Consider the following 26882-nt stretch of genomic DNA (forward strand, 5'->3'; position numbering starts at 1 on the left):
GCCTCCGGCTCCCCCCCCCTCCCCCCCGCCCCCTCCCCCTGCCAAAAAAAAAAAGGTAGTAAGAGACTTGCCTCTACTTACCTCTACTATGAATCTACTGCCCAATTTTGTATGATTGTGGGGGGAAAAGTCCCGGGCTTTAAATATAGACTGAATAATTTTGGAAGTTCTCTGTCAAATATAATCCTCCCTAAATCATTTACCTCTTTTAAAAAGTTTCACCATGAAGTACTAAGAATTGAGATCTCTTATTAGCAGCCTCATTTTTAGTACAATGTCCAACTTCTGCAATCAGAATTATTCCTGGAATTTGGGTTGGAAAAAACCCGAAGGATTGTGGTATTTGTGGAGGTGGTTAAAAAATGGCAGCCTCTCTGGCAGGAAACCAAGTAAAGAAGGTAGAAGAAGTCAAGATGATTTGCTGGGTTAGCTTTGAAAAACCAAACAAACAAACAAAAAGCAATCTTAAGGGACTTTCTTAGAAGATACCCACAAAGTAAGCTAGTAATTCCTTGTGAGAACAAGTGATAAACAGAGATTATGTCTGTGTGTATATTAATATGGTTACATACATATAGTATGTTGGGAGAAATAAATTTATAAAAACATTTGTGGATAGGATAGATAAGATAGATAGATGATCTCAAAAAATTAGAGAGCAAGAGAATAAGCCAATTAATAAATCAATAAGCAAACTTAGGTACTGATGGCTCATGCCTGTAATCCTAGATACACAGGAGAATGAGATCTGAGGATCACCATTAGAAACCAGCACGGGCAACAATGTCCATGAAGACTATTATCTCCAGTTAACCAAAAAAATACTGGGAGTAGAGCTATGGCACAAAGTGGTACAGTGCTAGCCTTGAACAAAAGAGCTCAGGGACAAGATTCAGGCCTTGAATTCAAGTTTCATGACCAAAAAAAAAAAGGGGGGGTGCAAATGGAAAGACAATTCTCAGAAAAAGAAATACAAATGGCTAATAGACCCATGAAAATATGTTCAACACCCTCAGCTTTACGAAAATACAAAGCATGAGCTGGGAAGGTGGCCTTGCATGCCTAAGGCCCTGGGTTCGATTCCTCAGCACCATATAAGCAGAAAAATCCAGAAGAGGCACTGTGGCTCAAGCAGTAGAGAACTCACCTTGAGCTAAAGAGCTCAGGGACAGTGCCCAAGCTGAGTTCAAGCTCCACAACCAACCAAAAAAACAAAAAATCAAATCAAAACAAACACAAAACAAAACTATAGTAACATTCCATCTCACTCCAGTCAAAATGGCAATCATTAAAAACACCAACAACAGCTGGGTGCCTGTAATCCCAGCTACTCAGGAGGCTGAGATCTGAGGATCTCCATTCAAAGCCAGCCCAGGCAGGAAAGTCTGTGAGACTCTTATCTCCAATAAACCACCAGAAAACCGGAAGTGGCGCTGTGGCTCAAGTGGTACAACGCTAGCCTTGAGCTGAAGAGCTGAAGGACTGCCCAGGCTGAGAGTTCAAGCCCCACGACCAACCAAAAAAAAAACCCAAAACACAAAAAGTGTACAACAACAACAAATGCTGAAGTTGATGTGGAGAAAAAGGAACCTCATGCATTGTTGGTAGGAACAAAAACTATCACAACTGCAATAGAATCAGTAAGAAGGTTCCTTTCTGTGTGTATGTGTGGTCATCCTGGGTTTTTAACTTAGGGCCTGAGAGCTATCCTTGGGAGTTTTTGTTCAAGTCTATTGCTCTACCACTTGAACTACAGCTCTACTTTCAGCTTATTTTTTTGGTGGTTAATTGGTAATAAAATTCTCATGGACTTTCCTGCCCAGACTGGCTTTGAACCATAATCCTCAGATTTCAACTTCTTGAGTACCTTACAGGGAATAAGCCATCAGCACCTGACAACATGTTTGTTTGTTAAAAAACAAACAAACAAAAACTAAAAGTATACCTATCTTATGTCCTTGATATAGCACTACTAGACATGTATCCAAAGGAGTATAAATCAAAACACAAGAAATATACCTGCAGGGCCAGGTGCTGGTGGCTCATGCCTATAATCCTAGCTACTCAGGAGGCTGAGATCTGAGGATTGTGGTTCAAAGTTAGCCGGGGCAGGAAAAGTCCATGAGACTCTTATCTCCAACAAACCACCAGAAAACCAGAGGTGGTACTGTGGCTCAAGTTGTAGAGGCTTAGCCTTGATCTGAAGAGCTGAGGGACAGCACCCAGGCCCAGAGTTCAAGCCCCACCACCTACCAAAAAAAATAAAGAAAGAAAGAAAAGAAATATACCTGCATACCCATATTTACTGCAGTGCTGCTCACCACAGCCAAACTATGGAAATAAGCTGAGGTGCCAAATAACAGGTAAAAGGGATAAAGAAAATATAGCAATACATACCATGGAATATTACACATCCATGAAGAAGAATGAAAACATGTCATTTGCAGGAAAATGAATAGAATTAAAGAACACTATATTGAACAAGGTATTAGAAAAGCAAATAGCAATTTTTTCCCCATTTGTAAAAGCTAGATCTAAAAGATATATGTATTTGTGAACACATACATAGTATATATGTATCTATATACATACACACACACACATATATACACTTACATACACAGACACATACATACACCTAATACACACACAGACACATGATTGTAACTATGGAACTGGTACAGGGGAAGGGAATGCCCAGCCAATGGGTAGACCATATATGGCAAGAAAGACATAATGCTTCTTTTTAAATTTTTTTTTTTTGTTGGTCATGGGGCCTGAATTCTGGGCCTGATTGTTGTCCCTCAGCTCTTCAGCTCAAGGCTAGCGCTCTACCACTTGAACCACAGTGCCACTTCTGGCTTTTCTGCTTATGTGGTACTGAGGAATTGAACCCAGGGCCTCATGCATGCAAGGCAAGCACTCTACCACTGAGCCACATTCCCAACCCCTCAAATGCTTCTTATTGGTGTCCCAAGACTCTCTGCCTATACTGATAATTTTGTATGCATCTAAATGGAGGAGAAAATGGGAGAACAAAGAAAGGGATAACACTGACCAAGAAAACCTGTACTCATAACTTGACTTATGGAATTGTAACCACTCTGTACAACTACTCAAAAAGTATCTAAAAGCTGGGCACTAGTGACTCACACCTATAATCCTAGCTACTCAGGAGGATCTCTGAGGATCACAGTTTGAAGCCAGCCTGGGCAGAAAAGTCCCTGTGAGACTCTTATCTCCAATTAACCACACAAAACACTAGAAGTGGAGCTGTGGCTCAAAGTGGTAGAACACTAGCCTTGAGCTGAAGAGCTTGGGGACAGCGCCTGAGTTAAAGCCCCACAACCAGCAAAAAAAAAAAAAAAAGCTATCTAAATAGTGCCAGTCAATAAGGAGCTGAGAGGTAAAAGGAAAGAGAAAGCAAAAGAAAGAGTTATTTTGATTAAAATATTTGTACATTTGAAGTATCATGGTAAAATTCCTTCATACAATTAATATATAGTAAATACTGAAAGACATGAACTCAAACAGAATCTGTTGGGGAAGGCTATGACAAGGAGGGAGAAAGTGAATGAGGATAAATATGGTAGAAATAGTTTATTTGCAAGTATAAAAATGGTTGAAATTGTTTTAAGAAGGAGGGATAAAGGAAAATGATAATAAATGAGGTGGTTCAATTCAGATATATTATTTCCAAGTATGGAAATATCACAATGAAATTCCCCTGGCACAACTAATGTAGACCAAAAAAAAAAAAAAAACCCACACAGGAGTAATGAGGCATTGCTTCTTTTTCTTTCGGGTCCCGTCGTGGGGCCTGTACTCTGGGCCTGGGCGCTATCCCTCAGCTCTTCACCTATCCCTCAGATCTTCAGCTCAAGGCTAGCGCTCTACGATTTGAGCCACAGCACCATTTCTGGCTTTTTTCTTTTTGCTTATGTGGTGCTCGTGCATGCAGGGCAAACACTCTACCACTGAGCCACCTTTCCAGCCCCATTGCTTCTTTTTCTTAAATAATTCAGACATATTAACAAATTGGGAGCTAGCATAAAGGTAAAGGGAAACTCTACATTTTTCCTTTAAAGGTTATACAAATTTGAAATTGCTCCAAAAGTTTTTTTCTTTAGTTAACAGGAATTACATTTGACTTACCAAAATTTCCTAAATGATAGCATTTTTTTAAAGATCTAGTAAGATTAGAATTTAGTCACTCATATAAGGAGCCAAATATAAGACTTTTGTTATCTTTCTCTACCCTATCATCTAATGTTACATACCAGTGAAGTAAATTATTTCCCTCTATCTGAAGAAAATAACAGGGAGACAAAGACCAACTTGCAGAACTTTCACCTACTCCCTCCACATTCTTGGCTCCAGAATTCTTACCTGTAGATAGTGATATGGGGAGACAGAGGACGATTTAAAGTTGTGTTCTTATTCCAGAACCGTTCCATTTCTTCTTTGGCTGTTGTTCCCATAGGAATAGCACTAAAACAAAATCAGAAGGTTTAAGACGTATTAAAAGTAAACCTGGCTTACTACTTTACATAACAAAATATATATTTAGTTAGTTAATTAGGGTTTTTGTTTTTTGTTGTTGGTTTTTTTTGGCCAGTTTTGGGGCTTGAACTCAGTGCCTAGGTACCATCCCTGAGCCTCTTTGTGCTCAAGGCTACTGCTCTATCACTGGAGCTACAGAGTCACTTCTGAATTTTTCTGAGTAGTTTATTAGAGATAAGAGTCTCATAGACTTTCTTGTCTAAACTGGCTTCAAACCATGATCCTCAGATCTCAGCCTCCTGAATAGCTAGGATAACAGGAGTGAGACACTGGATCCCAGCTCAGAATAAAATATTTAAAAAGGTAAGATGACTAGACTGACTTGGGAGAAAAACATGTTTGTCCAATTGCTTTATTTTTCTGACAAATCTGATTCAATTAATAACCTCAGCCAAGGAATGTGGTGTACAATACTTATCTGGCATACAAAGGCCCTAGGTTTGACCACCAGGACAGAAGAACAAAAAACAAATATTAAAATAAATAAAATGTGGGGGGTGGGGGGAGGCTTGGAAGGGATGGGAAGGGGAAACAAAGGAGGAGGCTACAATGCTTGATAAGAAATGTACTCATTATCTTGCCCATGTAATTGTAACCCCTCTGTACAGTTTTTTCACAATAAAAAAATTAAAAAAAAATAAGATAAACAAAATGTGATTCCATTTCCCTCAAGATATCAAGGGCTATAAGTATGGACCAGTGGTAAAAGTACACACTTAACATATACTAAGCCTGGGGATCAATGCTATTACCAAGAGAGGAAAAGAGGGATGGAGGGAAGGAAGAAAAGAAGTTAGGAAGGAATGATTGACAAAGGTGAAAAGCTCCTGATAAATTATTTGGTACTATAAAAGGATAAAAACAAAACAAAAAGCAAGCACAAAATGAAAACAAAACAAAACAAAAAAAACCTCTGTAGTAGCTAAAGCCTGGTCTATATTTCCTTATTCAGATGACCAATGTTTAAAACTCACAGACAACAGAGCTGGGAAGGTGGCTCAGTGGTAGAGCGTTTGCCTTGCATGCATGAGGCCCTGGGTTCGATTCCTCAGCATCACATAAGCAAAAAGAAAAAAACCGGAAGTGGTGCTGTGGCTCAAGTGATAGAGCGCTAGCCTTGATCTGAAGAGCTGAGGGACAGCGCCCAGGCCCAGAGTTCAGGCCCCACGAATGGACGCCCCCCCCAAAAAAAAATCACAGACAACAAAACATATAGCCAGTGATAAGATGCATAGACGTTTCCAATCATTAGGAAACAACTCCACAAATTCATCTTTAGCTCCCCTACAAGCCTACATTTCCCAAAAACATCCATGTCACCAGGTATGGCAGCATATGTCTGTAATTCCAGTATTCAGAGGGTAAGGAAGAAAGATGACAAATTTGAGCTGGGCTACATAGTGAGTTTTAGGCCAGCATGAGCTATTTAGAGAACCTCTCCAAAAAAAAATCAATGTCAAGCTGGGTGCTGGTAGCTCATGCCTACAATCCTGTACAGGAGGCTAAGATCCAGAAGATCAAGGTTAAACCTAGCCAGGACAGAAAAAGATGTAAGACTCAGTCTCCAAAATAACCAGGAAAAAATCAGGGCTGGCTGGGTGTTGGTGGCTCACCACTGTCACCCTAACTAAACAGGATGCTAAGAAGTAAGGATCATATTCAAAGCCAGCCAGGGCTGGGAAGTCTTAACCACCAAAAAAAAAAGATGGAAGTGGAGCTGTGGCTCAAGTGGTAGAGCCCTAGCTTTGATCAAAAAAGATCAGGGAGGGCTGGGAAGTTGGCTCAGTGGTAGAGCGCTTGTCTTGCATGCCTGAGGCCCTGGGTTTGATTCCTCATCACCACATAAGCAAAAAGAAAAAAGCCGGAAGTGGCGCTGTGGCAAGTGGTAGAGTGCTAGCCTTGAAAGCTGAAGAGCTGAGGGACAGTGCCCAGGCCCAGAGTTCAGGCCCCACGACCGGACCCAAAAAAAAAAAATCAGGGACAGCATCTGGACCCTGAGTTCAAGCCTTAGAACTGGAATTTAAAAATAAAGGAAGGGCTGGAGGTGTGGCTCAAATGACAGTGCCAGAAGAGAGACCAAGCAAACCCAGTACAGTAAAAAAACAACAACAACAACAAAGAAAGGCTAAGACTCATATCTAGGTTAAAAGATACTACAGAAATATGACAGAAATATGTGTGCATCGAATTAGTTCCCTGAATGAGAAAAAGAAGATTGTATTTCTTTTTTTTTTTTTTTTTTGGGGGGGGGTCTGGTCGTGGGGCCTGATCTCTGGGCCTGGGCGCTGTCCCTCAGCTCTTCAGCTCAAAGCTAGCGCTCTACCACTTGAGCCACAGCGCCACTTCCAGCTTTTTTTTCTTTTTGCTTATGTGGTGCTGAGGAATCGAACCCAGGGCCTCAGGCATGCAAGGCAAGTGCTCTACCACTGAGCCACCTTCCCAGCCCCAGAAGATTTTATTTCTATAAAGCATTTTTTTAAAATAAAAAATCTAAAAATTAACTGTATATCAAGTGTTTGAAAATGTTAAACTTCCTAAATTTGCTAATTATGCCTATATAACTGTACTGTGTTATAAAAGAAAATATAAGAAAATGTTAACAACTGATGTATAAAAGGCAAAAGGCTAACTGTGCTAAACATAGTGGCATATATCTGTAATCCCAGTACTCCAGCATCTCAGTCAGGAGAACCATTTAAACTGGAAAAAAAAAAAAGAAACAAAAGGAAGGAAGGAAAAAAGAAAAAAATTAAAAAACAGAAACACAGGGCTGGGAATGTGGCTTAGTCGAAGGGCATTTGTCTAGCATGCATAAAGCCCTGGGTTCAAATCCTCAGCACCACAAGTGGTAGAGTGCTAGTCTTAAGCAAAAGAAGCACAAGGACAGTGCCCATGTCCTGAGTTCAAGCCCCAGGACACACTCACTCTCTCTCTCTCCTTCTCTCTCTCTCTCTCTCTCTCACACACACACATACACACACACAAAATCAGAAACACAGTTTCTACAATTATTAACTTTTCAGCCAAGTGTCAATTACTGCATGCTTTCTTAATTATTCTTCAAATCTCTACCAACAATCTACTGCTTTTCTCTGAGGGGGGAAAAGTGATAATATTATTATTAATAGATTTGGAAACTTACTTTCTGAAACAGAGCTGAGGATTAATGTAGGCTCGGAGGCAATGACGGCCTGTATGTCTGCAACATAAGAGAATCTAGAATCAATACACATTTAGAGATCAACATTAGTATATCAACTTTTCTATTTTTGTACTGCGTTAGCCTTAGAGTATTATATAAAAAGAAGAGAAGGTCTAGGACTGTAACTCAATGGTAAACACGAGCTTAGCATATATGGAGCAGAGTTCAAACAGCACCTAAACACATAAAATAGAAAATAAAGTAAGATGGTGAAAATAATAACAGTATGTGTCCTATTTTCTGGCTGAAAACCTACACTTTGACGTAATTTGAAAAGTATTACCTACAATGTAATTTGAAAATAAAAGTATTATCTACAATTGTAAAATAATGTATCAATTGAACACAAAGAAACAAGTTAGGTACAGTCACTCAAGCCTATACGCCTAGCTACTTGGGAGGACAAAATCTAAGGATTGAGCTTTGAGGTTAGCCCAAGCAAGTTCAGGACATTCCATTTCACTCAATGGCTAGACTCATGGTGATGCTTGCTTATTGTCCTAGCTATGGTGGAGGCACAATGATTAAATACAGTGGCAATCTCTTGTCATCCCCAGTGGCACGGCAAAAAGCCAGGATGAAGGCATAGTTCAACTGATAGAGTGCTAGCTGAGCAAGCTTAGCCAATTAAAACCTGGAGTTCAAGCCTGCTAAGGCTCTCCCCTCTTGCAGCCCCCCAAAAGACTACAGGATTTGAAGAGGGATTATCCTAATCTTAACCACATTATTTCAGGAACTACCATCAAATTCTAGAAAACCTATATAAACTTCAAGTTAAAAAGCCACTCTCCTGAAAATGTATTTAAATAGACATTAAATTTTCTAAGTGAAACTTGCAGAAATGTATATATTATGGCCAGGACTACTTTTCAAGTAAAAACTAAAGTGTGGCCAAGCATTTTATTTATGGAGAATGTAACCAATACCAAGTTGAAATAGTATTATGAAAAAACATACAACCCACTCTACCTTTTAGTCACACAAAATCAAAATTTTCACAAGCACTTAAGTAATTGATCACTTGGAATTCTGGGAGCAAAAATTAAAAATTGATTCTGAAAAAGTTTTTTTTTGGGGGGGGGTCGGTCATGGGGTTTGAACTCTGGGTCTGGGTGCTGTCCCTGAGCTCTTCAGCTCATTTGAGCCACAGTGCCACTTCTGGTTTTCTGGTGGTTAACTAGAGATTACAGTCTCACAGACTTTCCTGCCTGGGCTACCTTTGAACCGTGATCCTCAGATCTTAGCCTCCTCAGTAGCTAGGATTACAGGCATGAGCAACTAGTATCCAGCTTCTAGAAAAGTTTTTTCTGTATCCATTATGTGCAAGGCATTATAAGGATATAAAGATCTCATACCACTGATATTAGAATCGCAAACATTTCAAGAGCCTTATGCTATACAGCAATATATTGGAAGGGACCATTATTTGAAGAGAAAAATCCAATAACACTTCCTTCTTCAATTCTTCCCTCTCCCCAGCTTTGGAGGCAAGACGTGAATACACCCATTGTATACCCAATGCTCTCAGAAAGAAGTGGGAACAAATCTCTTTAAATCAACTGAATTGTCTCTGAAGTTGCAGGGCACACATTCCTTACACGAGGCTAGGCCTTGTTACTCCGCTACCCAGTAAGAGTTTGCAGATGTGGGCTGGAATCTATGGCGTGTCCTGTCTAGTGCTATTGTTCCCCAAATACCAATGTAAGCTTTCACAAGGCCCTTATAGAAATGAGTTATACCAAACTTCATAACCTCATTTTAAACATGACAAAAGTAATTATCGATACTTGCCTTTCATGTGCAACCAGGAACAACAGAAAGACTCATTTTCTACACAATGGTAGAACTTAAAATGTTATAGCTAGAAAACAGTTTGTTTTACTTTTACAAAGTAGAAATCTATAATTCTAGTGCTGTCTCTTTCCCTATGCATGAAACGTGTCTCCTCAAAAATGTAATCATTTAACATCTTTGAACCACTTCTACAGACTAAGGCAGCAACAATAATATGTAAAAATGCTAGATTAGAGTTTTAGATATATATGAGTTCTAAAACGAAGGATTCACTGAACTTCTGCTTTACCATTTTCACCAGACTGATCAATCTACCTCATTAATAATTGGAAGAACTGCATTTTATTTTTTGCAATTTTTATTGTGATTAAGTGATACATAAATTTCACAAACTTCACAGTATTGTGGGATAGTGATACTTAGTTAAAGTCACAAACACATTCTAACCTTCATTGGGCAAATTGTTTTTATCATGGTCTATAAAGCTTTGAAAATACAGTTATTTCTTCTACGTCGGGTGATATGTACATTCCTTTTGCTTAGTGTCAACTAAGAACTACATTTTAAAAAACATACAGGGAGCCGGGCGCTAGTGGCTCACGCCAGTAATCCTAGCTGCTCAGGAGGCTGAGATCTGAGGATCGCCGTTCAAAGCCAGCCCGGGCAGGAGAGACCATGAGACTCCTATCTCCAATAAGGCACCAGAAAACCGGAAGTGGCGCTGTAGCTCAAGTGGTAGAGCGCTCCCCTTGAGCTGAAGAGCTGAGGGACAGCGCCCAAGCCCAGAGTTCAAGCCCCACCACCGACCAAAAAATAAAAAATAAAAAACATACAGGGGGGCTGGGAAGGTGGCTCAGTGGTAGAGCACTTGCCTTGCATGCCAGAGGCCCTGGGTTCGATCCCTCAGCACCACATAAACAAAAAGAAAAAAGCTGGAAGTGGCACTGTGGCTCAAGTGGTAGAGCGCTAGCCTTGAGCTGAAGAGCTGAGGGACAGCGCCCAGGCCTAGATCCCATGACCGGACCCAAAAAAAAAACATACAGGAAATGAGCTGTATAGGAAATGAGCTGGGCAGGTGGTACACTATTATCTCAGTACTCAGGATGAGGCAGGAGGATAGTAAACTGAAGGCCAGTCTTAGATGATATAGTGAGCTCAAAGCCAGTCTGGGATAAATAGGGTAACTTATTTTAAAGTTTAAAACATTAAAAAAAGGAAATGTGGAGCCAAGCACTGGTGGCTCACACCTGTAATCCTAGCTACTCAGGAGGCTGAGATCTGAGGATTGTAGTTCAAAGCCAGCTCAGGCAGGAAAAGTCCAAGACCCTTATCTCCAATTAACCATCAGAAAACCAGAAGTGGTGCAATGGCTCAAAGTGGTAGAACGGTAGCCTTGGGTAAAAGAGCTCAGGGAGTGAGTTCAACCTCATGATGGAAGAAAAAGGAAATGTGCAGAAAAACATTCTCTATAAACTGAAATATACCACATATATAAAATACTGTTCCATTAGGGTTCCCAAAGTATATTTTTTTAGCTAACAGATTTTGTAGTATGAGGGGTTTCTTTGTGATACTTCCCTACATGCACACAGTATACTTTGAAAAATTCATTCCCTCACCCATATTCTCATTGCTTCTTTCTCCTCTCCCATTCCCAAGGTCTCTAGAATTCACATCACATTTTTAAAACTATCAATGGTGATTAAAAAAGTCATCTGCTGAAAATTAGATTACTTCTGGAAAAAAAATCCAAAAAGTTATTTGAAGCCAAATCTATGTGATCAAATTAAATACCAGTTTTAGGACAAAACAAGATACAACAAATAAGCCTGTAACTATAATCTCACCACTTTGGAGGCTGAGGCAGGAGTATAAGTTAGGACCAATACGGAAGTGGCGCTGTAGCTCAAGTGGTAGAGCTCGCCTTGAGCTGAAGAGCTGAGGGACAGCGCCCAGGCCCAGAGTTCAAGCCCCACGACCGACCAAAAAAAAAAAAAAAAACAACAACAAGTTAGGACCAATATGGGTTACATATTGAGACTATGACCAAAAAAAAAAAAAAGGCCAGGTGCTGGTGGCTGATGCCTACTAACCACTCAGAAGGCTGAGTTCTGGTTAAAAGCAAGCCTGGGCAGACAAATTCAAGAGACTCTTATCCCCAATTAGTAGATAAAAAGCTGAAAGTAGAGGGGTAGCTCAAGAGTTAGTGGCAGCCTTAAATGAAAAAGCTGAGGGAGAACATAAGGCCTTGAGTTCAAGCCCTGGTACTGGCATTAAAAAAACTGGTGTGTGTGTATAATGTAACTATTTTACACATATATAATGTATTTCTCTTACATAACCTCTAAGGTTGATCTGATGCTATATCCAAACTTCATAAATGTCTGGGTAAAAGCAACAATAAAATATATAACCTTGAATGATGAGAACAATCATTTATATACAAAGCTCTGGGACTATTTTGAAAATGAGCTATACAACTTGTAAGTGGCAATGGGAGGAAAAAAATGGAAGAGAGAAGAAAAGAGATGACATTGTCCAAAAAGAAATGTACTCATTACCTGATTTATATAACTGTAACCCCTCTATGACCTAAAAGATCATTACCATCCAACTAACTCCCAAGCAACAACCTAAGTCACACCTGATTTCTCCTTACTCTTACCTCTCATATACATGTTCGAAACCATCCAATCCTACCATACTATCTAGAAAATTTCAATCTAGTCCATTTCTTTGGTCCATATTCTCTCTCTCTCTCTCTCTCTCTCTTTTTCCTGGTCCTGGGGCTTGAACTCTGGGCCAGATCCAGTGGCTTGGATCTGAAGATCTCAGCACTGCCCCTGAGCTTTTGTTCTCAAGGCTAGCACTCTATCACTTGAGCCACAGTGCCACTTCCAACTTTTTTTTTTTTTTTTGTAGTTTAGTGAAGAGTCTCATGGATTTTCCTGTCCTGACTGGATTCAAATTGCAATCTTTAGAGCTCAGCTTCCAGAATAGATAGGATTACAGGCATTAGCCACCAGTGCCTGGCTTTATCCTATTTTTAAAACTGAAACAGTAACCTTTGACCTCCCTAATAGTAGTTTCTTCCCTACCTTTCAATATCACCAGTGTGAACTTAAAATAGAGCTTATTTTTATCATTCTGCCTAAAAGACTTAACAGCTCTTGTTATTTAGAATATAAGATCCAAAGTACGCAAACAAAACCCAACCCAACTTTCCAGACCTCTTTCTCACAAACTCCCTTAATTTCCTTACTTCTCCCACTTTGATTTTTATATTATGTCCAAATAGAAGGAGCCCTCTTATGACTACATGCATCTGCTCATAATCTTATTGGAACCTCTCACAACCTATAAAACTCATCCTTCAAAATCTAATTCCTAGATGGCAAAATTACCATTTTCTGTCTGTTTTTGAGACAAGCTCTTATAGCCTAGACTGGCCTCAAATTCAAGATTCTCCCTGCCTCAGCCTCTCCATGTACGGCTAAGTATGGCTTAAAAATCACCACTTCTTAAGTCAGGTGCTGGTGGGTCACACTTGTAATCCTACCTACTCAGGAGGCTGAGATCTGAAGATCGTGGTTCAAAGCCAGCCTGGGCAGGAAAGTCCATGAGACTCTTATCTCCAATTGACCACCAGAAAACCAGAAGTGGTGCTGTGGCTCCAAGTGGTAGAGTGCTCACCTTGAGCATGCAGGCCCAGAGTTCAAACCCCACGACTGGGGAAAAAAAGTCATTACTTCTTTAGCCTTACATGGTTCATCAGTCATATTCCCATAGTATTTGTTCCTATCTTTATACATTATGCTAATAACTCACCTATTTATCTCCCCTACTAGACTTTGAGCTTCCTGAGGATAGGATTGAATACTCTGCATCTATAGCAACAATAAAAATGTCTGACATATAGAAGAGAAAAAACAAACCAAAAAAATAGTACTAAGTATGACTTTTGCGGTTAGTTTTCTTGTTCTTTGCTTTTGTTGTTGTTTTTGTGATAAATATTGGACTGAGGGCTCAGGACATTAAGTCCTAGAATGGTCAGTGTTACACAACCCCAAATGATATTGTCTGGATACACATATTAAGTATGGTGGCCGGGGACTGGTTCCAGGAGACCCAACAGAACTAAGATCTAAGAATAATTAAACTGTTTGTATAAAATGCTTGAGGTTTCTCATATATTCAATACAATTCTCTCATATACTTTAATCATTACTGCATGTGCACATGATGTAATACTAAGTAACAAAATCAAGTTTTGCAACTTTCTGCAATTTGTTTTTTAAGTATTTTCAATCTGAGATTGGTTAAATCTAAGAATGACAAACCTGAGAGTGAAAATTATCAACTGTATAATGATGCTCAGCTGAGCCAAGCATCAGTAGTTCACACCTGTAATCCTAGTTACTCAGGAGGCTGAGATCTGAGGACTGCAGTTCAAAGCCAGCCAGGGCAGAAAAGTCCCTATAAGATGCTTATCTCCAAATAACTACCAGATAACCAGAAGTGGCACTGTTGCTCCAAGTGGTAGAGTGCTAGCACTGAGCAAAAAGAGCCCAGGGACAGCACTCAGGCCCCGAGTTCAAGCTCTACAACTGATAAAAAAAAAAAAAAAAAACCCAGCTTTTAAACATTGATTCTGAAACGTACTGAAATATATGTGAAATGTCAAATAATTCAAAAGCATTCAAACTGATCAAATCATCTGAAATACAGGAAGCCTCTCTAGAAACACTTGCCTTGGCCTGTCTTTGAGAAAAGATACAAAAAAGGGCAGGAGAAAATGAAGAATTAAGATAACTCTGATCACAACTCCAAGAGAATCATTCTGTCAAGAGAAACTAAACAAAGTCTATTTTTATATTACATGACTGAAATGGAGAGAAATGAGAAGGTATTTGAGGAAATCAGAAATTGAAATCTCAACAGCAATGAAGCAAACTTTCCATAACAAATAAGTTTCCAAAAATAGAGTTAGTACAAACCTGTACTGGGGAGTTGGGATATGGCTAAGTACTAGATGAAGCACAAGGCCTTGAGTTCAAACTCTAGTACAACACAAAGGAAAACACAAAGATTTTTCAGTGGTTCAGGCCTATCTTCTTATATCTGAAGATCCCAACTCAAAGCTATGGCAGATAAGATATTCCATCTCCCAATTAACCAGCAAAAATGTCAGAATGGAGGTATGGAGAGCCAGCTAGCTGTAAGGAAAAATGCTGACAGCTCCAGGCCTTGAGTCCAAGCCCCAGTATTGGCACACACATAAAAAGTAATTTTATTTATTTATTTTTTTTTGGGTCCGGTCGTGGGGCCTGAACTCTGGGCCTGGGCTGTCCTCAGCTCTTCAGCTCAAGGCTAGCGCTCTACCACTTGAGCCACAGCGTACTTCCGGCTTTTTTCTTTCTGCTTATGTGGTGCTGAGGAATCGAACCCAGGGCTTCAGGCATGCAAGGCAAGCGCTCTACCCCTGAGCCACCTTCCCAGCCCCAAAGTAATTTTATTTATTATTATTTGTATTTTATTTTTTGCCGGACCTGGGCTTGAAACTCAGGGCCTAGACTCTTTCCCTGAGCCTCTTGTGCTCAAGGCTCTCTACCACAAGCCATAAAACCACTTTTGGCTTTTTCTGAGTAGTTTCTGGAGATGAGTCTCACAGACCTTCCTGCCTAGGCCAGCTTCGAACTGCAATCCTCTGAGCTCAGCCTCCTGAGTAGCTAGGATTACAGGTGTGAGCCACCAGCACCTTACTAAAAAAGATTAGAAGAAAAAAAAGATAACTTTGATGCTACTTAAACAGCCCCCAAAAGAAATTTCTATAATATATAAAATGACTGAAATAAAAGTAAACATAAGGCTGGGAATGTGGCTCAGTGCCTAGCATGCATGAACCTTGGGTTTGATTCCTCGGTATCATATAAACAGAAAAAGTCGGAAACCAAAGAAACTCAGGGACAGTTTCCCGCCGAGTTCAAGCCCAGGATTGGCAAAAACAAAGACAAAAGTAAATATTAGAAAAACAATACAAGCTTCCTGAATACTGAAGACATGTTTTAAAAGGTCACTTATCTTATTATCAATCAATATCAATCAATTGTCAACAAATATGAATTCAACCTTCAGTACTGGAAAGGGGGGGGGAGAGAGAAAAAGGGAGGAAGAGAGGAAGGGAGGGAGGGAGGAAAGGAGGGAGGGAGGAAAGGAGAGGGAAGGGAGAGTGAAAGAGAAAAAGGGAGGGAAACAATGCTGGGATTTGTACCAGAAGTTATCTAAAGGCACTAGTCCCTAGAACTAGAGGGCAGTGAATTACAGAAAGAGAGCCAGACAGTTCTGAATAAAACTGTAGCTGGTCCCTGGTGGCTCACGCCTATAATCTTAGCTAAGCAGGAGGCTGAGATCTGAGGGTCACGGTTCAAAGCCAGCCTGGGCAGCAAAGTCTGTAAGACTACTATCTCCAGTATCACTGAAAAAGCCAGAAGTGGAACTGTGGCTAAAAGTGGTAGACCGCTAACTTTGAACAAAAGAGCTCAAGGACAGAGCCAAGTCCTTAAATTCAAAGCCACATTACCAGCACCAACAACAAACAAGAAAGTTGTAAATAGGGTGCTACTCTAGGCAGTGAGTTGATCTTTTACGCCAAAAGTTGGAACATCTACTCCATTACCCAAGACCCCGGTGGAGAAAAATAAAACTCAAAAATGAACCCGCTGGGGGCAGCCGAGGCTAATCCGGGTGCTACCGCTTGTCACGGGCTGGGTAGGGTTTCCACAGTCCCTTAGGAACTTGGGCAGTCACAGTCGCTGAAATCTCAACCGTTAACGAAGGTAACTTTCTAGAACAAAGAGCTTCGCAAAATAGGAACAAAACTGTTGGAGGGATCGGGTGTGGCTCGAGGTCTAGCACAAGGCCTTGAGTTCCACCCTAGCACAGCAAAAAGAAAAAAAAAGCAGCGTTAGAACCTGAACAGTCCCCAGTGTGCGCCCCGGGGGCAGCGGTGCCAAGGCGCAGCGCAGCCCTCCAGCCGGGCCCGGCCTCCGAAGAGGAGACCGAGCTGCAGCAGCCAAGGTCAGCTGACCTCCAAGAATGATTTATAGGTCTCGGCTGTGGGGCCAAAAGAAAAGAAAAAAAAAATGGGGGCGAAGCAGTAGAAGGGAAGGGGGAGTAAGAAAGGAGAGCGCCGCGCCACAACTCCCAACGTCCGGAGTTCGGGCCCCGCAGCCCGGCCCAGTCTCATAGCAACCGCTGGGGATGGGGGTAGGGAGAGGGGCCGGGGGTCTCCCGACTCCAGAGCGAGGGCCCTCCACACCCAGGGGTCCTTTCTTTGCCCCTGCACAGCATAAGCCGCAGATGACAAGGCGAGAGGGGACAGTTCAGACACCCCAAGGGTCATAAGCACGGCGTCCCTGCCCCGCGCTAAAGTCACCTCAGCAACAGCGCAGCCATCTTGGATTCCGGCCTGGGCGGAAGTGACGAATGGCCCCTCCCACCCCTTCCCCCCCCCATCCCCGCGAGCTGGGGCCGAGCGGGAGGGGAGGGCCTGTCACGTGATCGCACGCGTTCCTTAAAGCCGGCTCCGGAGTGGCGCGGCTCGGCTCTGTATTCGGTTGATGGTGTTTTTCTCCTTCACGGTACTCCTCTCCTGCTCCCTCACCACTGATTATTTACAAGGATTTGGGTAGACACACCACTGGCTTAAAAATTTGCGGTACAGTCTGAGACTGTGGCTCCGTGGTAGAGCGCTTGCCTTGCATGCATGAAGCCCTGGGTTCGATTCCCCAGCGCCACATACACAGAAAAAGCCGGAAGTGGCGCCGTGGCTCAAGTGGTAGAGCGCTAGCTTTGAGCAAAAGAAGCTCAGGGCGCCTGGCGCTGGTGCCTCATGCCTGTAATCCTAGCTACTCAGGAGGCTGAGATCTGAGGATCTCGGTTCAAAGCCAGCCCGGGCAGGAAAGTCCGTGAGACTCCTATCTCCAATAAACCACTAGAAAACCAGAAGTGGTGCTGTGGCTCAAATGGTAGAGTGCTCGCCTTGAACTGAAGAGCTGAGGGACAGCGCCCAGCACCTAAATTCAAGCCCCAGGATTGGCAAAGAAAAAAAAAATTGCAGTCTTAGGTTTTGCATGCCTTACAGGTCTACCAAGTGACGAATTTGCCTAGATTCTTCATGGAGCCCTTCCCACAGTTTCACTCGCCTTCACAGGTCAGCCTAAAAAGGTCAGGCTTGGCCAGCTGAGACACTCAAGACAAAGGATACGTTTAGATTTTCTCTGGTTCTAAGGGGAAGCTTCAGTCAGAAGGCAGTGACACATTTTGTGTATGTATGTTTGTCCATCCTGTGGTTTGAACTCAGGGCCCTGTGCTGAAGGTTAGTGTTCTACCACTTGAACCACAGCCCCACTTCTGGCTTTTTGGTGGGTGATTGGAAATAAGATTCTCATGGACTTTACCCGGCTGGATTCAAACTGTGATGGTCAGATCTCCTGAGTCTTTTAGTATTACAAAGTATCACTTGTGCCCTGCCACCCCACATTTGAAACCCAATTTAAGGAGACAGGACATGGCTGCAGGAGGACCTCAACCACCATTTTAAAGGTTGGGGGGCCTCTAACTATCTTAGGTCCCGGGGTTCCTGGGCTAGAGCTGCTGCATGCGCTGAACTCCCACTAGCCAAAGACAACTCTCCCTTGTTCCTTGTTTCAGCACTGTGTGGGTGACACCCACAACCACAAGAACCCGGGTGTGGAGGAGAACCCGCCTTGATTTATATGCTGTATATCAATTAGCAGCTTTGAGGCGTTTAAGCACAGGAATCAATCCCTGAGAGACTGAAGAGGGAAAATGAGCTAGTGAGAAAGGAACTAGAATGCAAAAGTTCTTGACCCTTGGCAGAGAGAAAGTTAAAAGAAGGGAGGGGTAAATGAGGTAGCCCAGAGCAATTTAATGATTTTACAATAAAACATGTTTGGCTGTATTCATATTTAAATCTCATTTATATTTAGCACTATTGTATTGTTCCTTTCAGGATTTAAATAGCACAAATTTGCTTATTACTGTATCAAATGAATAATGCTATTTTGCATTTCTATTAATGCTTGACAACAGAATTACTTTCATAGACTTAAGGATTGGAAGAGATCTTTGAGGCTCCCTAATTCAACCTTCTATTCAGTGCAGGAATCCCTTTACAGCATTCCTGGATCTTTAAGACTGCTCCAACACATTCCATGATGAATACCTCAAAACATAAGTTTTAGCTAAGCATGGTGAGGCAAGGCTATGATCACAACACTGAAAAGCAGAAACAGGAGGATTTTGTAGCTAGACTAGACTACACAGCAACAGCCTGACTCAAAAGTAGAAGTCAACTCAGGAGGCTGAGTTCTGAGGATAAAGTTCGAAGCCATCCAGGGCAGGAAAGGCCATGAAATTTATCTCCAATTAATCACAGAAAAAGCCATAAGAGGAGCTGTAGTACAGGAGGTAGAGCAAAAAAGCCCAGAAATAGAGCCCAGGCCTTGAAGCCCCCAGGACCAGCTCAAAAAAAAAAAAAAAAAAAGTAGTCAAGAAGAAGCAGAGTCTTGCCAAGGTTAGAGGTGAAAAGGTGAGAGAAAGGAACGGGAGTGAGGTAAGTTGGATGAAAAGCAAAATCGTTTTATATGATCCTAAGGAGGTAAACAAAGGAAGTCATAATCAGGAGAGCTCTGTCTGAAACACTGTTAGCCAGATTTGTCTTAAAACTCACTTCTGTTTATATAAACATCCCATCCCTAACTCCATCCCCCCTAAGTCTTCAGAAGATAATTATGATGAAGCAAATTAAATCCACCCTTTTTATTATGTGTGTCTCAGGACACATGGGCCCTATTCTTTAGCTTTTCCCCTCAAAGTTGGCACTCTACTGCTTGAGCCACAGCTCCACTTCTGACTTTGGGTTGTTAATTGGAGATAAGAGTCTCACAGACTTTCCTGCCTGAGTTAGCTTTGAGCCTGGTTCCTTAGATCTCAGCCTCCTTAGGTAGGATTACAGGTGTGAACCACTGACACCCAACTCATTTCTTTGTTCTTGCTTGTCCTGTTACCCTCTCTACCCATTCCCCTTTTCAAAATGGCACTCATTCTTTAAGGCTGGGTCATATCTAACTTTGCTTCCCATGCCTGACTGCCACGTCCTCTGAGCTTCATTTATTAAATGCAGTTTATTTTTTGTTTTTAATCATATAACTTTCCTGATATTGTGACTTGTATGCCCTCTGTGGTTTTCCTGGCATTTGTTTATTACTAAAGCAAGTAGTTCATTACTAAAGCAAGATGTTGATGGGTTTGTTTTCTGCCTCCCTAAACTAGATTTTGAACTTGTAAAAGGAATTTATTATTTTGATTCTATTCCCCACATTCCCATACTTTACACATAATTGGGATGCAGTGCAATTTTGTTGCATTGCTCTAAACTGAAATACATTAAACTGCAGCATGAGGCCTTGAAGGAGTTCCTAACAGAGAGTGAAAGGTCTGATACCTCTTTGCTGTGAATTTTCCAATGGAGCTAGGCTTCTATCTCTTAAGATGAAGAGAAATGGAAAAAAGATTCCCAAAGGACCAGGTTATCTCAAGAAGTCTGTAATGTAGCCTACGTCATCAAGATAACAAAGCATATCCTATTTGGGGAGTTCTCTGAGGAGAACCTGCCTCTAACTCCTAAGGCTCTCAAGGAGCCACCTCCAGACAAGGAAGCTAAGGAGGAATCCCTTTTTGTGGACTTTGTATTTAGATTTCCCTTCCTATCTTCTCTTAGTGAAGTGTGTGTCCATTTTTTCTGCCCCTGTCCCTCACCACCCCCCAACATTCCAGCCTGGGGCAGGGGGAGGCCAATAGACACAATGCCTTCTGTGTATGGGGTGGTATGTGTCCCCCCACCCCCCCCATCCAGACTGTACAATGCCCCTTCTGCTCCTTGCACTCTGCCTCCCTCCCCACCACCTCCCAACTGCACATGCCAGACTGCAATTGGTTACTGGCCCAGGACAGCCCCCTCCTGATGAAGTCCCAGGGGATTTTAAGCAGGTTCCAGGAATCCCCCCGCTCAGTCCTTGTCCCCCACTCTCTTCACCCCGCAGACGCTCCAGGCCATAGTCCCTTCCCCAGCTATGGCTCCTGGGGCTCCCTCATCCAGCTCCAGCCCTATTCTGGCTGTGCTACTCTTCTCTTCTTTGGGTAAGTGGAACCCCTACAGTCTGGGAGCCCTGCTACTTAGGTGGTCTTTCAATACCTTCCCATTGCCTTCATTGCCCTCTTCACTGCAGAGAGCCAGTAAACAAGGGTCCGAAGGTGATATTATATTTACAGGGAAGGGCGGGGATCTTTTTAGAGTGGGTGAGAGAAGGTATTCCAGGAAGGGAGATGGTAAAAGAGATCATGGATAACTTTTGTGAGTGGGCATGGCTGTACTTAGGTTGAAACTAGTCAGATGTTCCCAAAGCTGTGGTGAGGGCCTGGTAGGAAACAATGTTAGAGTGTGTGTGGGAAGGAGCAGAATCAAAGAGTGGGGTCTGATCCCCATTTTACCCCTAGTAGTACATGAGATATCCAACCTTACTTTTCCAGAAGAGAAATGCTAAAGAGAGGTCTAAAGAGAGAGCTGAAGATTTAGGTCTCAGCTCCTCAGATTCTTTGTTTTGTGGTGTCTTCGTTTCTCTCTGTGGCTCCTCATCTGGTACAGAGCTGAATCCTAGGATTTCGTTGGGTGAGCAAGGGAAGGTCAAAGTAGTGTTAATGGTGGATCCTTCCCTTCTCCAAATTGCCCTGATGCCTAACATAATAAATGACAGCAGCAAGCTGGACTGAGGGGTGAGGAGTAGCAGAAAAAGGAATAGAAGGAAGGTCCAAGGTTCTCTGGTGTCAGTTCCTTGAGTTGTAAGCCCAGAACCTAGACTCATCCCAGTCTATGCTATTCTAATCCCCTAAAAATATGTTAAATTAGTGAGTTGAAAAGGTTATAGCAAAGGAAATGAGGAGAAGAAAATGTGAAGTATAAGGGGAGGGAGTGGTTTCTGTCCTGCTCTTAGAGCCTTTGAACAGAGCTGAGAAGGGCAATGGTTGATATTATAACCAAAGGAATAGAAGTTAGATCCAATAAATAACCTCTCTTGTATATTGGTGATTCCCAAGAATTATGTAAGTTGAAAGTTGCAGGAGTGAGTAAATGATACTGCATGCTGAGGTGGGAGAGAACAATGAAGGTAAGGGTTGGGGATGGCATGAATCCTCAACATTGGTTAGACAATAGGACTTTGTTTGTTTCCTCCTTTAGAACAAAAGAATCTACAGTTACCCCAATTGAGGACCAACCCACACACATAGTCTCCCTGGAATGGCCTTCCATGTGTGGGTGGGTCTTGGGGGTACCACTGGAGCAGAATGGCTAGCAGGAGTGTGAATGGTTGAACCACAGAGCTTCATATGCACTGGCATCTGAGATCTGCATTTAGGGTCTTGCTCTCCATCAGCTTTGCTGAGAGAGCTGGAAGGTCCTTTTCTTTCTGGCTCCCTAGGTCAAGAGGAAGCCAAGTAGTATGGCAACCAGGAATTCATCAGTGAAGACAGCTGTGTCAGAGAATAACTTTCTTCATCTTTATTATTTTTTGCAAGAAATTTTAGTTTGCTATCCTGTGAAATACAGCATACATAGCTGCTAAAAATTGTTGACTGGGGCACCAATGGCTCACACCTGTAATCCTAACTACCCAGGAGGCTTAGATCTGAGGATCAAGGTTCAGACTCAGCCTGGGCAATCAATGAATGAGTCTTTTATCTCTAATTAACCAGAAAAAAAAATCTGGGCCAGGTGCCAATGGCTCAGATCTGTAATCTTAGCTACTCAAGAGGCTGAGATCTGAGGATCACAGTTCAAAGCCAGCCTGGGCAGAAAAATCTGTGAGAAGCTTATCTCCAATGAATGACTAGAAAATCAGAAGTGGCAATGTGGCTCAAAGTGGTAGAACACTAGCTTTGAGTGAAAAAGCTCATAGATAGCACCCAGCTCCTGAGTTCAAGCCCCATAACTGACAAAAATAAATAAATAAAGATTTAAAAATCCAGAGCTGGAGGTATGGGTCAAGTGGTAGAGCAGCAACCAAGATCAAAAAAGCCAAGCAAGGTGGGGAAAATACAGTTGTAACATTCAATGCATATTCTATGAAATTAGGAAAATTGAAGAGAAGAGTTGGGAGAGATGGAGGAGAATGATGAAGAGGGGTGACACTGATCAAAATGCCTGGCATTTTGTTGAATGGTAACTCCTTTGTCCAAATGCTTACAGATTATATATATATATATATATATATATTTAAAGGCAAAGTGAGAGCTTAAGGCTCTCTTGATGTCTATGCAGATCTTACCCAGATCCATATATTCTTTTTTTTTATTGTAAAGATACTATACAGAGGGTTACAGTTACATGAGTGAGGTAATGAGTACACTTCCTCTTGAACATTGTTACCCCCTCCATTGTTTTCCCCCTACCATCCCTTCCCTCCCTACCTTCCCCAAGGTTCTTTTTTTTTTTTGATTGTGCAGATCCATATATTCTTAAACTAAAAAAGTGGGGTATAATGCAATATATTAAAAAAAACTATAAAAGTATTTAAATACAGTTGTATCTTGAGTTTGAGTTTGATACATAAGGAGAACATACACATTAAACTGCTAACATTTGGGGTAGATTCAAAGAAACTTTATCATATTGCTTTAATAATTTCTGAGAAGAATGCAATAAATATTAAATATATAATTTGTGTCAAATTTAAGGCCTGTATCTAAAGGATAGCTTACAAGATAGATACTAGCTGGGCATGGTGGTGCATGACTGCAATTCCAGCACTTCTGAACATGGCTTAGGAGGAAGTGAGTTTGAGGCCCACCTGAGCTACATAGTTGAACCCTGTCTCAAAAGAGTTAGAGTTTGACTCAGTGGAAAGTGAGACTTGTAGACACCCATTTTCTGGAAGTTCTGTAATTTATTTCCTCTACAGACTTGCTCAGAGCTTGAAGATATGCAGCATTTATACTAGCCAATTCAGTTGATTCAGAAATCCAGACCTCAAAACATACTGTTTCTTTGCTATGACCTCAGACTTGTGACTCAGCCCTTGTCTACATATTGGTCTCACATCCTCTATATTTCTTACTGGGCTATATGTCTATCTAATTTCTTCTCTGTGCTTTCAGTGCTGTCCCCAACCCAGGCCATTGTGGTTTACACGGACAGGGAGGTCCATGGTGCTGTGGGCTCCCGGGTGACCCTGCATTGCTCCTTCTGGTCCAGTGAATGGGTCTCAGATGACATCTCTTTCACTTGGCGCTACCAGCCTGAAGGGGGCCGAGATGCCATTTCAGTGAGTGCCTTGTGGGGAGGGCTTTTGGGGTTGGATAATAAAAAGTGTGCTTTAAAGAACAAAGAGAGAGAAATCCTGCTGAGGTAAAATTTGTTACGCGATGTAAGTCCAACATTGGCAAGGTAAGTGGTGACCTTTGTCACATGGCACTACCCTTCCCAAACCAGGATCCTTTTACCCCGAAGCACTGTTCACAGTAGAGTCCTTCCCTTCATTTTCCCTAGATCTTCCACTATGCCAAGGGACAACCCTACATCGATGAGGTGGGGGCTTTCAAAGAGCGCATCCAGTGGGTAGGAGACCCTCGCTGGAAGGATGGCTCCATTGTCATACACAACCTGGACTACAGTGACAACGGCACCTTCACTTGCGATGTCAAAAACCCACCAGACATAGTGGGCAAGACCTCTCAGGTCACACTTTATGTCTTTGAAAAAGGTATGGAAAGGGAAAGGCACAGGGAGTCTGGGAGGCACTTCCAGGAGAGGGTTAGGAAGTACTGATAGTCTGGGGGAAGACACAAAAGTCTCAGCCTAATGATGGTCAGGTTCTGGAAAGATGAACATTAAGTAACCTTGGCAAGGGATGGCTAGGAATGGAACAAGGAACCACCAACAGAACTCCCTGCCCTTTCCCCAACTTCTTTTCCCCTCTTTCCTAGTGCCAATTAGGTACGGGGTGATTTTGGGTTCCGTGATTGGAGGTGTCTTCGGGGTGGTGCTGTTGTTGCTGCTGCTCTTCTACCTGGTTCGATACTGCTGGCTCCGGAGGCAGGCGACCTTGCAAAGGCGGCTCAGGTAAGGGGCGGAGCCTGGCTCGCCGCCCGCACGTCGCGATTCCCCCACGTGGGCGGAGACTACTTCTCGGAAGGGAGGGCCAAAGCTGGGCTTGGGGGTCCTGTGAGGCCGAATCCACGGCACCCCCTTTTCCTGCAGTGCCATGGAGAAGGGGAAATTGCACAAGTCTTCCAAGGACTCGTCGAAGCGCGGGCGTCAGGTTAGCGGGGATTGGGGGTGCTGGATAAAGCTGGGGAGGAGAACCCCCGGGAGCCTCCCTGGCAGCCATGAGGGGCGGGATCAGCAAAGTCCAGCCTCTACGGCTGTGACTGGCCGCTGATGCACGCACCTCTTCCCCCAGACGCCAGTGCTGTATGCCATGCTGGACCACAGCAGAAGCACCAAAGCTGCCAGTGAGAAGAAGTCTAAGGGGCTGGGGGAGTCTCGCAAAGATAAGAAATAGCGGTTAGCGGGCCGGGCAGGGGGTCGGGGGTCAGGGGCTGAGTCCGCCAAAGGAGCTCAAGTGGTGGTCATCGAGATGGAGCTTCGAAAGGATGAGCAGAGCGCGGAGCTTCGGCCTGCTGTCAAGTCCCCCAGCAGAACCAGCCTCAAGAACGCCCTCAAGAACATGATGGGCCTGGACTCGGACAAGTGATCGCCACCCCCAGGCCCCACCCGAGCAGGGGGACCTAGGCTCTTCTCATCCCCCAGTCTAGGTGCTTTCCTCCCTTGCTCCCCAGCCCTGCCCTGCCCTCACCTTCCTTTGAGATGTAAGTTTCGTTCCAAAATTCATTCCTAAGCAATTGTACTCTCACACCTTATCCCTGGTTTTCTGGGAGCCCATGGACTAATCCTACCCCTTCCCTGCCCCAAGGGCTGCGTGTTTGGTGCCTGTCCCTCAGGCACTGAGAAGAAAGGGACCTTGAAAGCCCCTGCCCCAACTCCAAGCCACCTGGTTTTCTCATCCTGTGTACTTCAGCTTGACCACCATGGATCTTGATTTTTCCTTCTCTGTCCCTCCCTTTCCTCTATCCGGTGGCCCAGCTCCACATCCTCTCCTCTGACTAACATACAGAGCAGTCTGTCCTTCAGGGTTTAGTTAGGTTATTGATTTTTTTTTTATTTTTAATCCATTCTTTTTTGTTGTTGTTGTTGGTTTGGTTACCTGTGCCGGTGCTCCCTGCCCTTTACTCCCATGACTGAGGACCAATGACGTCATGTAGCTTTTGCAGGTCCCCACTCCCATTAAGTCCTAAATGGAGATCCAGCCAGCTCAAACAGAGGGGCCCCTGATCCTCAGACCTCATTATAGGCTTGATGCCCCTTGACCACTTTGGAACACTGTTCTGGAAATCAAGGTCTTGGAGAAAGAGTGACTAACAGAGAGAGAGAAGGAAAAAGAGAGATAATTGATTCTCACAAGTCAGAGGCAGAAGAGGGAACAAATTAATACTAAGAAATGGCTTTAACAAGGAGAAAGGGGAGGAGGGTAGAAAATAGGGGGAAAAAGAAGAGGCTGTACTTTCAGCCACAGGGGATTCTTAGGATTTTTCTACATTCTGTATATTGCTTCTCAAGTCTCTACATGTCATTAAATGTTTAATAAACACTGACATTTCCAAAAGCCATTGCCTCATCTTGTATTTCCTAGTTTTCCCCAGAATGCTCCTCACCTCTTCTCCCAACCCCAGCCTCCCATGCTTCCTTCTTATGAACTGGTTTCAGTTATTGAACTTGGTTCTCATAGTAGGGCTTTTGTAGTATTGGGGGGGGGGACTCTGAAATAGGCTTACATGACATGTTTATATATTCAACAAATATTCAGTGAGTTGTACTATACGTTAACCTGTCAGCCTCTGCTTTTAGATAGTGAAAAACACAGAATTCCCCTTTACCAAGATCTGAATTCTAAAACCTCTCAACTACTTATGAGGAGAGTTGCTAGACTTTGAAACGCTTATTTATACATTTGTAAACAACTAAGCTCAGGATACCTTACCCTCTCCATATTTTTTGTGAGAATCAAGTGAGATCTGTGTATAGAAACCTTTTCAAGTTATAAAAGTTGATATACCATTAAAATATTAAGGGCCAGTTCCTTAAAGATGTTTCTAGCTCTTGCCTAAGTGTATACAGTTAATATAA

General features: G+C 42.7%; 2 protein-coding genes across 2 annotated transcripts in view; one reads left to right on the top strand and one right to left on the bottom strand.

Annotated features, from left to right (window-relative positions):
* Positions 1-17050, bottom strand: part of Sdhc (succinate dehydrogenase complex, subunit C, integral membrane protein, 15kDa) — a 31981-nt gene extending 14931 nt beyond the window's left edge. Inside the window, exons 1-3 of the mRNA XM_013030692.1 lie at positions 16995-17050; positions 7706-7762; positions 4390-4491 (exon numbers count right to left, since the gene is read on the bottom strand). Coding sequence (XP_012886146.1) covers positions 4390-4491; positions 7706-7762; positions 16995-17014 — 179 coding nt within the window. The 5' untranslated portion in view covers positions 17015-17050. The remainder of the gene's footprint in view (positions 1-4389; positions 4492-7705; positions 7763-16994) is intronic.
* On the top strand, positions 11395-26309 carry Mpz (myelin protein zero). The gene is made up of 7 exons (XM_013030691.1): positions 11395-11422; positions 20686-20782; positions 23795-23961; positions 24186-24399; positions 24623-24758; positions 24897-24957; positions 25099-26309. Exons 2-7 carry the CDS (start codon positions 20716-20718, stop codon positions 25198-25200), a joined length of 747 nt encoding a protein of 248 aa, XP_012886145.1. The 5' UTR covers positions 11395-11422; positions 20686-20715; the 3' UTR covers positions 25201-26309.
* The last annotated feature ends 573 nt before the right edge of the window (positions 26310-26882 follow it).

Source organism: Dipodomys ordii, unplaced genomic scaffold (assembly GCF_000151885.1).
Source record: "Dipodomys ordii isolate 6190 unplaced genomic scaffold, Dord_2.0 Scaffold131, whole genome shotgun sequence".
Taxonomy (NCBI): Eukaryota; Metazoa; Chordata; class Mammalia; order Rodentia; family Heteromyidae; genus Dipodomys; species Dipodomys ordii.

Excerpts from the sequence above, each read along its gene's own strand:
- Mpz (XM_013030691.1), top strand. The coding sequence starts at position 20,716 with ATGGCTCCTGGGGCTCCCTCATCCAGCTCCAGCCCTATTCTGGCTGTG. Across the intron at positions 20,783-23,794 it reads GCTACTCTTCTCTTCTTTGG|TGCTGTCCCCAACCCAGGCC; the intron begins GTAAGTGGAACC and ends CTGTGCTTTCAG. Across the intron at positions 24,958-25,098 it reads CGTCGAAGCGCGGGCGTCAG|ACGCCAGTGCTGTATGCCAT; the intron begins GTTAGCGGGGAT and ends CTCTTCCCCCAG.